This window comes from Sus scrofa, chromosome 14 (genome assembly GCF_054392235.1).
Source record: "Sus scrofa isolate SSC_HxYL_T2T_F1_AM1 chromosome 14, Sscrofa_HxYL_maternal_Yorkshire_Landrace_v2.0, whole genome shotgun sequence".
NCBI lineage: Eukaryota > Metazoa > Chordata > Mammalia > Artiodactyla > Suidae > Sus > Sus scrofa.
This window is the reverse complement of record NC_139396.1, coordinates 163984650-163994954: the sequence shown is the minus strand read 5'-3', so window position 1 is coordinate 163994954 and position 10305 is coordinate 163984650. Positions and strand designations below refer to the sequence as shown.

The 10305-nt window shown below is 61.1% G+C and overlaps 3 protein-coding genes across 3 annotated transcripts; 2 read left to right on the top strand and 1 right to left on the bottom strand.

Annotated features, from left to right (window-relative positions):
• The first annotated feature begins 706 nt into the window (after positions 1–706).
• LOC100620717 (olfactory receptor 6B9-like) lies at positions 707–1642 on the top strand. The gene has a single exon (XM_021073722.1). The coding sequence runs from the start codon at positions 707–709 to the stop codon at positions 1640–1642; it is 936 nt and encodes a 311-aa protein (XP_020929381.1).
• A 490-nt stretch (positions 1643–2132) lies between these two features.
• On the bottom strand, positions 2133–7089 carry LOC146397162 (uncharacterized). Its single transcript, XM_084997510.1, has 3 exons — positions 7079–7089; positions 2710–6928; positions 2133–2266 (listed from the first exon to the last, which is right to left on the bottom strand). Exons 1-2 carry the CDS (start codon positions 7087–7089, stop codon positions 6004–6006), a joined length of 936 nt encoding a protein of 311 aa, XP_084853636.1. The 3' UTR covers positions 2133–2266; positions 2710–6003.
• On the top strand, positions 6432–10291 carry SPRN (shadow of prion protein). Its single transcript, XM_021073966.2, has 2 exons — positions 6432–6542; positions 7395–10291. The coding sequence occupies exon 2, from the start codon at positions 7410–7412 to the stop codon at positions 7854–7856; it is 447 nt and encodes a 148-aa protein (XP_020929625.1). The 5' UTR covers positions 6432–6542; positions 7395–7409; the 3' UTR covers positions 7857–10291.
• The last annotated feature ends 14 nt before the right edge of the window (positions 10292–10305 follow it).

The following is a 10305-nucleotide window of genomic DNA, read 5'->3' as shown; positions in this document are numbered from 1 at the left end:
GGCTCGGATCTGGCGTGGCTATGGCCGTGGTGTAGGCCAGCAGCTGCACCTCCGGTTAGACCCCTAGCCTGGGAGCCTCCAGATGCCGTGGGTGCGGCCCTAAAAAGATGAAAAGAAAAGAAAACGCACAGGATAAAGACACCAGGCCAGCTCAAGGCAGGTCCACGTGGGGACAGCAAAGGCGGTGTGACCCCTCCCACCCTGCCCCCACCCCTAACTCTGCAAACCCCTGGCCCAGGTTTTGCTCACCCCTGGAGAGCTGCCGGCCATCAGATGGACGTGGTGGCCTTCCAGAGAGCAGCTGGGAGGAACAGTCCCTGGGGACCCACATGGAGGAGGCCAGGGAAGCACCCAGAGACACAGCCAGGAAGGCACAACAGCAGGTCTGGTGTCCTGCTTGTGCGTGTGAGCGCACCTGGATGAGCGTGCACTCGCACTCCCACGCCTGGCGCTGGCCCTGAGTACTGCGGCAGGGAACAGCATGCGCCTGGTGTGCAGGCCCCGAGGGCCCTCGCCAGGGGCTGGCCCTGGGTGAGGTGCCTGCTGGGCTGAGAGCGGGGACAGGTCCATGTGACTGCAGCTCTGAGAAGGGGCTACGGCACACCTACCCGGCCCCCACGACCTGGGCCCCTGCCCAGCACACATCACACCTGCATCTCTCTACTGTTCCAGGTGCTCAGACGTGCCCTCCCTGCCAAGGAGGGCTATGAGCAACGCCACCAACCCGTTGGTGACAGAGTTCATCTTGCTGGGCTTCCCAGAACTGTGCCACCTGCGAGGGCTGCTCTTCGGGTCATTCCTCACCATCTATGTGGTGACCGTCCTGGAGAACCTGGTCATCGTGGTGACCGTCGGAGCCAGCCGTCACCTGCATACACCCATGTACTTCTTCCTGGCCAACCTGTCGGTGCTGGACACCCTCTACACCTCGGTCACCAGCCCCACGCTGCTGGCTGGCCTCCTGGCCTGGGCAAGGAGCATCTCCTTCTCAGGATGCCTCACCCAGCTGTTCCTCTTCCTCTCACTCGGCTCCTCTGAGTGCTTCCTCCTGGCCGCCATGGCCTGTGACCGCTACCTGGCCATCTGTCACCCGCTGCGCTACCCAGCCGTCATGGACACGAGGCTCTGCCTGCACCTGGCCCTCAGCGCCTGGCTGGGCGGCTTCCTAGCCTCCTTTGTGTCCACGGCCCTCATCTCCCGCCTCAGGTTCTGCGGCCCCAATGTCCTCAACCACTTCTTCTGTGACATTTCCCCGCTGCTGCAGCTCTCCTGCGATGACACCACCGCCATCGAAGTGCTGGACTTCATGGCGGCCCTGGCCGTGCTCACGACCTCCCTGCTGGTGACCGTGGTCTCCTACGCTCGCATCCTGGTCACAGTGCGGAGGGTCCCGGGAGGGGCCGGCCGCCAGAAGGCCTTCTCCACCTGTGCCTCCCACCTGGTGGTGGTGGCCGTCTTCTACACCACGGCCACCTTCATGTACGCGCGGCCTCGCGCCGTCAGCTCCTTCGACCTCAACAAGCTGGTGTCTGTGGTCTACGCGCTTGTGACCCCGCTGCTCAACCCCATCATCTACTGCCTGCGGAACCGCGACATCAGGGAGGCCCTGGCCCAACTCCGCCGCGCCCCCTGCGCCCCCTGAGCACCGGCCGCAGGGCGAGGAACTTCAGATCCCTGTCGTCTGCTCGCAGCCGTCGGCCCAGCCAGGCAGGCCATGGCTCCCTCCCACCAGTGCAGCCGCACCCTGAGAAGAGAGCAGGTGGCAGAGGCCGTAACTCCAGAGGCTCCAGCCGCCTCTCCCGGGGAGCTTCAGCACCCGAGCAGGGGACAGCGCCCCGGCCCAGAGGCCGCTCACAGGAAGGTCCCTCTCCACCGTCTCACCCCTGGCCAACTGGGACCTGGCTGGTCTCTGTGGCGGCCAGCCCCTCTGCCAGGCTCCCTGGGCTCCGTGTGCCCTGTCCCTGAGCCCCCTGAAGGCCTCCCTCGCTGAGGTCCCGGCTCCTCAGAGCGCTCCCTGAGTCCTGCCTCAACCAGCCAGATGGGGGACTATGGGCTCCCAGCCCGTCCAGGCGGCACCAAAGGCAGTTGCCAACTTTCCTCCAAAACAAGAATGGCCTCCTTTTTTTCTTTTCTTTCTTTTTTTTTTTTTTTTTTTTCTTTTTAAGCCACACCTGCAGTACGTGAAGGTTCCCAGGCCAGGGGTTAAATCGGAGCTGTTGCCACCAGCCACAGCCACAGCCACAGCCACAGCAGATCCGAGCCACGTCTGCAACCTATACTCCAGCTCACCGCAATGTCGGATCCTCAACCCACTGAGCAAGGCCAGGGATAGAACCCGAAGCCTCATGGTTCCCAGTTGGATTCGTTTCTTCTGCGCTACAACAGGAACTCCAAGAATGTCCTTCTAAGAGTTCTCTTGCAGCGCAGCGGATTAAGGATCTGGCTTTGTCACTGCAGCAACTCAAGTCACTGCTATAGCTTGGGTTCAATCCCTGGTCCAGGAACTTCCACATGCCACAGGCATGACCCAAAAAATGTCCTTTTATTTAAAACTTGGCGGGTCTTAGCGTTCCCACAGTGGCTCAGCAGAAATGAATGTGACTAGTATCCATGAGGACACAGGTTTAATCCCTGGCCTCACTCAGTGGATTAAGGATCCGGCATTGCTGTGAGCTGTGGTGTAGGTTGCAGACGTGGCTCAGATCCCACGTGGCTGTGGCTCTAGCGTAGGCCGGTGGCTACAGCTCCGATTAGACCCCTAGCCTGGGAACCTCCACATGCCGCGGAAGCAACCCCAGAAAAGGCAAAAAGACAAAAAAAAAAATAAAACAAACAAAAAAAAAAAACTTGTTGGGTCTCGCTTACATGTGGCATGTGGGTTACCTTACCTGGTCTGTCTGCCTTCTTGGTCTTCCCTGGCACTTCGTCCAGCACTGCCCTGCTCATTGACTTACTGACTCGCTCCTGACTGCACTGCTTTCCACACGCCAAGACCGTTCCCTTCGCCACAGCACCAGGGCTTGGTGCCCAGTGTCTCCTCGGAGGAATATACGTATTTATCAACAAATGTGTCACGGTGCTTGGTGGGTCTTTTAAACCCTGTAAATGATTTTGCACTGTAAACCTTCTCTTCTATACTTTGAAGTTATGTCATTGGTGCCTGAAATTTAGAATTGTTTTATCACCTTAGTAAATTTAACTTTTTGTCATTAAGAATTATAACCTTTCCTCTGTTTGAGAAAAGCGTCTTAGGAACTTGTCTGGTAACCAGCAATTTCAGAATTCATGAGCTAGTCTCTCTGACCCTGGCCTTCAGCTGCAATGGCCCCCAGCTAACCTAGTCGGTTTCAGACTGGCCCCCCAGTCTTGAATCAGTTCTTTCCAATCCTGTTTGTTGGTCCTGAAGTCAGTGGCTTTTGTAAACTGGCAGACTCCTTGGTGTGCCTTGCTTCTGAAGTCAAGGGGAGTCTGTCAGCAACCAAGGACCTCTGCCGCGTCCTGAGCGTCCCTTCCGCTTGCGGGGCTTGTCCCCAGACCTGTGTTCAGAGGTGTGGGTACAGCACCCTTCCATGTTGTTAGCATGTCTTGCTGTTTCACACCGCACCCTTCTAGCTCCATCCATGTCTATTTCAAGAATCCAGCATTGTCAGCGAAATTTTTAAGTGTTAACAAAATAAGAGTAGAATCCCCCCAAAAAAGAACTATTACTTTTTCTCTCCAGGAATGCTTCTTGCTTAATCTTTAAGGCTTTACGTCTACTTTATCTGCAGTAATGCAGCTCTATCAGCTTCCTTTTCAACACCCATTTGAGTGATTTTCTAAATCTGCCCCGGTTATTGATCTGCTGCCTCTTAGCAGCCTTCTGCCGTCGGCCCTGCAGCCAGAGCTGGAATTCCGAAAGCCCCATCTCTGCTTGGCCTGCTGCTCCTTGTTTCCGTTCGCACGTCATCTGTGGGTCTGGTCTTTACTCCTTTGAGGTAACTGGGTTTCCCCACTCCTGGGAGCTTTCAAGGCCTCCTTCTGGAGTTGGGTGCCCAGCGTAGGCTTTTCTTTGTATCATGCTTGAAGTTTGCTATGCTTCTAGAATTCAACTTGCTTTCTCTCATCAGTTTTTTTTAAATTATCAGCTCTTATTTCCTTAAACATTCACCTGCCTCATTCTTATTTCCTCTCCTTTTGGTTCCAAAAGAGCGTGGATGCTGGGCCTTTTGCAGGGTCCCTGCCTCTCAGCAGCCTGCTCTGCATGCTCTGTTTTGCTCTTTGGTCTCCTTCTGACCTGGTTACTAACTCTATCCATCTAATCTGTTTGCTAATGTATTTTTTGGTTCTAGAATTTCCATCTGGTTCTTCTCATAGTTTTCCCCATTCCCTGTCAAATGCCTGGTCTGGGTTCATTCCAGGCCACATGTATGTTTTCGTGTGTCGTCAGGGACACCCTTCTTCTCATTCCGACCTGTCTGTCCCGCCAAGATGGGGCTGTTTCCTCACCATGGCTTCGGCAACACCTTAATAGCTGGCACAGGAAGTACTTCTTTTTTGACCTTATTTTTCAACATCGGTTATATTTGACCTTTATTTTCCGTACAGACTTCAGAAACCTTTGGGTTCTGTGTTACTCTGCTGGAGCTGCAGTAACAAAGTGCCACAGGTTGGGCGACTTATACACCAGAAGTTCATTTTCTCACCCCTCTGGAGGCTGGAAGTCTGAGATACGGTGTCACCAAGCTGGCTTCCTCTGAGGCCACTGTCCTTGGCCTGTAATTGCCATCTTGCCCCGTGTCCTCATGTGGTCGTCCCCAGGTGCCTGTCTGTGACCTGATCGGCAGTCACAACCAAGCCAATGACTTCATTTTACCTTAATCGCCTCGGTAAAGGCCCATCTCCAAACACAGTCACATCAGGAGGTGCTGGCGGAGGAACACAATCCAGTCAGTGACCTTCCTTTAAAACCTCCGCCGAGGTTCTTACTGGAATCTCTGAGCTTGTGGTTTACCTGCGGGGCAAGGTCACTCTCAGGACCACGTTCCGCTGCCTCCTGCCTCGTCTCTGCAGGTCTTCTTTCACGTTCCTTAATAATTTTTATGTTTGGCATAGAGATCTTTGCATTGTGGGCGGTTATTTATAGAGTTGGTTGTTACTGTGAGTGGCATTTTATCTTCTATTTTCTGGCTCTTTCTTGTTCTGGTAGAGAAATTCCATTTTAGCAACTCTTCAGACATGCTCGTGGCTGCAGCCACAGAATATCCAGGTAGCAATCGCTTAACCCAACAGGGACAAGCAGTCAGACGGTCCGCAGCGTCCAGGAGCCAGGACCCCCCCCACACCTCCCCCCCACCCACTAGCCCACATGTCCAGCCTGCAGTCTTCAGAGGGCAGCAGCCACTCCCAGCATCACGCCCACAATCCAGGCTGGATGAAGGGAACGGAGGCTGTGTGCAGGCTCTGCCCAGCCCCTCTTCTTGGTGGTGGGGGTGGGTTGGGGAGCATGCCCTAAGCGCATGCTCTGTTGTGGGCTGTGGGCTCCTCCTGAGTGGCCGGTCTCCCGCAGCTGCAGGGGTTCGTGCGCGGCCAGCATTTGAGGCCAACAGGGACTGAGCTTGCCAGGAGAGGGCGTGGGGCCGTGGTGCGGAGCCTCTGGGGCCTTGAGGACCTGACGGGATCACATGAACTACCCTCTGCAGGTCAGGAGGTCCCCATGCCCGGCCTGACACCATCCTGAGGACCCGGTGGAGAGGCGGGGGGCGGGGGAGGCCTAATGTCCATGGGTCGGAGGGGAGCAGGTTCCAGACAACAAACCAACCTTGGAAAGCAGCACGGCATCACTTCAGACGTGGCCCCGGCAGGGGCTGGGGAGGTCCACCGGCTTGAGCAGGGAAGTTCCAGGTCCCCTTGCGGCAGCATAGCGGGTGGGAGAAGGGGGCCCCTCTCCCGACTCCCAGACCTGCAGGGGGACTGCTGCTCTGGGGCTCAGACACCAGGGGGCCCCGGAGAGCCGGCCTCTCCTCACTGGGCAGTGCAACCGGCTCTGATGCTGAACTCGGCGGTTCTTGGGTCTGGGACATCCACCTGGGAAGGGATGAAGATGAGCAACGGGAGCAGGTGGCGTGGGAGAGGTCGGGGTTGGGGCGGGTAGGATGGGATGGCGTGTGGAAAGCCGGGGGACCGGTAGGTGCTGTGGGGCTCGGGGTGCAGAGGGGTTGGGGTCACTGGGTGCTGAAGACGACGGACAGACTGTTGAGAAATAGGATGGGCGCTGGGGGGCGGTGTGGGAAGGAAGACGGGGTGCAGCGAGGATGGGGGTGCTGGCTGGAAGAGGGGCTGCGCCTCCGAGAAGCCTGCCTTTGTCCCCTCCCTTCCCGTCTCCCGGGGGAAGAGCGTCCGCGTCTGCCCGCCCCCAATGCTAGGGCGGAGGCCCCACGCAAAGCCCCGGCACCGCGGCTCCTCACTCGCTGCGGAGTCTCCACCACAAGCCCCTCCTTCCTGATCAGCTGCGGTCCTTGGAGCGGCCACTTGGCCCGGGTTCCGACCGAGGCCCGAGGCTGGTAAGGCCGGGCAGCGGGTTGCGGGAGCAGACGGGGAGGCGGGGGCTGGCGCCCGCGGGGCCCTGGATGGAGGCGCCGCGAGCCGCCGGGCGGGGCCTGGGAGGAGAGTCGAGGCGCCGCCCGAACGGCCGCGCCCGGAGCCGGCCTGGTGCCTTCTCGGTCCCCGCCCCAGCGCTCGACAGGCCGCCGGAGCAGGCAGGGAGGGAGCGGGCGGCCCAAGGCGGCGGGAGGGGACATAAGCTGGGTCCCGAGGTGTGGGGTCTGCACAGCGTGACCAGCCCGCGGGGCCCAGACCCCCAGCTCTGCATCTGCACGGCCCCAAAAGGGGGCCGTGAGAGCCGGGCTTGGGCCGCCGGCTGAGCCCCTCTCCAGACCCGATCTGAGTCCTCGGGGGTCCTCAGTCCCTGAGACACAGCCCCACCCCTCGTGGCCTCTGGTCCTGCTGAGTTCGGAGGCCTGAGGTGGTCCTTCCAGAGCAGTCCAGAATATGGAGCCCCCTCCCCAGGCCTGCGCGCCCCCCACCGCAGGGTGCTCACCTCCCCCCCATCCTTGGCCCCCACTCCGAATGCCCTCTAGGTGCTGAACCTCTCCTGGCAGCCACCCGTCCTTCCTAGTTTCAGGCTTAAAATGCCCTCGCCCCAGTCCCCTCCAGCCCTGAGCCGGTCAGTCCTCCAAGATGCTGAGCCCTCTGTCCCCAGGCTCTGACCCCTGTCCCCAAGCCTTAAGCCCCCTGGGCTCAGGCCCCAAGCCCTACCCCTCGTCCCCAAAACCCCTGTCCCTAAAGCCCTGGGCTGCCGGCCCCCGGGCCTGGTCCTCGCATAAGCTGAGGTCCCTTCCTCTGGCCTCCCGCAGGTTTTGCTCCCGAAGATGAACTGGACGGCCGCCACGTGCTGGGCTCTGCTGCTGGCCGCCGCCTTCCTCTGCGACAGCGGCGCGGCCAAGGGCGGCAGGGGTGGGGCTCGCGGCAGCGCCCGGGGAGCTCTGCGCGGGGGTGCGCGCGGGGCCCCGAGGGTGCGAGTGAGGCCGGCTCCCCGTTATGCCGGCTCCTCCCTGCGCGTGGCCGCGGGGGCGGCTGCGGGGGCGGCCGCAGGGGCGGCCGCCGGCCTGGCTGCGGGCTCAAGCTGGAGGAGGGCCTCGGGGCCTGGGGAGCGTGGCCTGGAAGACGACGAGGACGGGGCACCCAGTGGCAACGGAACGGGTGGCGGCATCTACAGCTACCGGGCATGGACTTCGGGCACTGGGCGCACGTGCGGCGCCCCCGTTTGCCTACTGCTGGGTGGTGCCCTTGGCGCCCTGGGGCTGCTACGGCCCTAGACCCAGCTGGGGCCGGCTGGGGCCCAGGGCAGATCTGCCGCCCAGCCCACGCCCTCCTGGCAGGCCCTGAGGTCCACCGCAAAGGCCGTGCCTTCTGTCCGCTGCCCGCGGCCCCTAAGCCCAGAGGTGCTGCGTGGGCAACCCCTGTCCACATCTGCCTGGGAGCTGCAGTCTCTCCTACCACCGCCTCCTGTCTAAACCTCTGCTCAAGCCCCTCCCCACCTCCCACCTCCCACCTCCCAGGCCACCAGCCCCCCCCCCCCTACCCCCGGAGGTCAGGGTCACCCCCAGCCGAAAGGCAGGTGTTCTGCAGTCCCTGTACCAGCCCTGCCAGCTGCCCACCTCCGTCCAGAGCTGGTCAAGGAGAGGTGCCAGGACCAGGCTGCTCGGGCCACTCAGCTCCCCTAACCCCACCCTGGACACTTGAGAGGTGTGGACAGTGCTGACCACCAGGCAGAGAGGTGGGCCTTCAAGCTGGGCTTGTTTCTGCCACAGCCCTGAGGATATGGTGGCCTCTCCCGCAGAAGCGGCCCCCCTGCACAAAGGACTTGAGGATGGGGGGAGACGGAGCGTGCTAGCCGCCTGTGCAGAGGCCAGCGTGTGGATTTGAGAGCCCGAGCATGGCCCCGTGGTTTTCCAATGGCTCCCAGGACACCCTCGCCCATAGGAACTGCCTGGAACACTGCCGCCCGCCTTCAGCCCAGAGGCAGTGACCCCCTCCGGGCAGACACTCAGCAAGACCCACTGCCAGGGGCTCCCTTAGAGCCACTTTGCCCTGACTTGAAACAAGTCACTTCACTCTTCCTGGACCTATTTTGGAAAAACAAAACAAAACACTGTTTAAACTTCAAGTTTTCCGTTTCCTCTGAGCTCCAGGTCCACGTTCCCAGCGGAGCGCCTGCCTGTTCAGCTGAGCGCCTGCCTGTCCTCGGGCAGCAGCTGCTTCCTCCCTGGAGAGCGGCTGTGGTGGGCGGCCCCTCCGCTGAGGGCAAGGTGCCACGGAGGACCTGGGGTTCCAGTCAGGCCCACAGCAGGCCTGGCCCCAAGGAAGGTCCCGAAGGCAGGCCAGCCACACCGGGGCCCAGCGACCAGCAAGGACTGCCCGAGGGGAGGGCGCCTGTCCACCAGAGGACAGCACAAGAGCAGCTGAGTGTCCCCCAAGCCCCGAGGGCCGTCAGGACACAGCCCCGAGCAGCCTCTGACCAGGGTCTGCCTCTGGCATCCAGCGCCAACCTGCGTGCCAGTCAGGCCAGCTCTTTGCCTCTCGGGTGCCTTCCCCTCAAGGCCAGCCTGGTCCACTGGGGGCCTCTGCTGGCTCCCTCCGGCCTGAGAGCCTCGGTCAGCAGGACAGCTCTGCTCCGGGGCCTGGCTCCCCTGTGCTCACCGGAGCATCACCCTCAGCTGGGCTGCCTCCTGGAATCTGCCCTCACCAGCTAGCCAGGCTGCAGGGCCTCTGGACCGGCATCCCCTGCAAGCCCTGCCACCTCTGCCCCCGCAGGTGGCACATGGCTCCAGTTAAGGTGGGTCTCGAGCTGTCCTCGCGACCTGGACCAAACATTTTCCTCCAAAGCGCCAGGCGCTAAGCTGCAGAGCGCCTCCCCACCAGCCTGTGTCCACACTGCCAGCACTCTCGGGTGGGGCGCCCAGATGCCCTCCGTACCCCAGACCAAGCTCAATGCTCCCAAGACCAGCGGCCAGTGGCCAAGCCCTGGCCAGGGCCTTAGATATAGCATGACCACATCAGAGTCTTGAACAAGGGACCCGTCAGGGCAGCTTCTTAGGCGACTGAGGTCTCCCTGGCGGGCCCAGCCTGGCTATGCTCTGCCTCGGACACCCACCCAGACAAACGGCGGCTGGTCCCAACCCTCAGGCCACCCTGCCGTGTGAGCTGCTGGCATGCTCCGGATGTTACAGAAATATTCGCATCGAGCTATTCCGCACGCCAGCCTGCAACACTTCCCACCTGCACTGGCCAGGGTTCCAGCAAGAGGCAGGCGGTGCTGGGGGTGGGTCACCTCAGGACAGGCAAGCGCAAGGGGTCTGGGGCAGCATGGGGGCAGCGGGACCTGGGAGGGCGCCTACAGGAAGGGGAGGTGCCCTGCAGACTCTAGGAAGGTTGTGCCGCCACGAACACAGACGGGCTGCAGCTGCTGACCAGATGCGGCCCGCCCACCCCCGCCACCCTTCCAGAACGGGGTGGGTAACGCTCCTGAGCCCTTCAGATGCAGGCACGAGGCTGGGCGCTGCCTGGGGGAATGACCCCGCTGTCCCATTAGCTAGAAGGTGCTGGGAGGCAGTGGGAAGGCCAGCTGGGCTGTGAGCAGAGTGGCCCCAGGCACCGAGCGGACAGGTCCCTGGGTTCTGCCACAGCCACTCGGGACCTCATGTCTGTGTGTGCGCACGTCTCAGTCGTGAAATAAACACTGTGCTGGCAATGAGACTGGTCCTT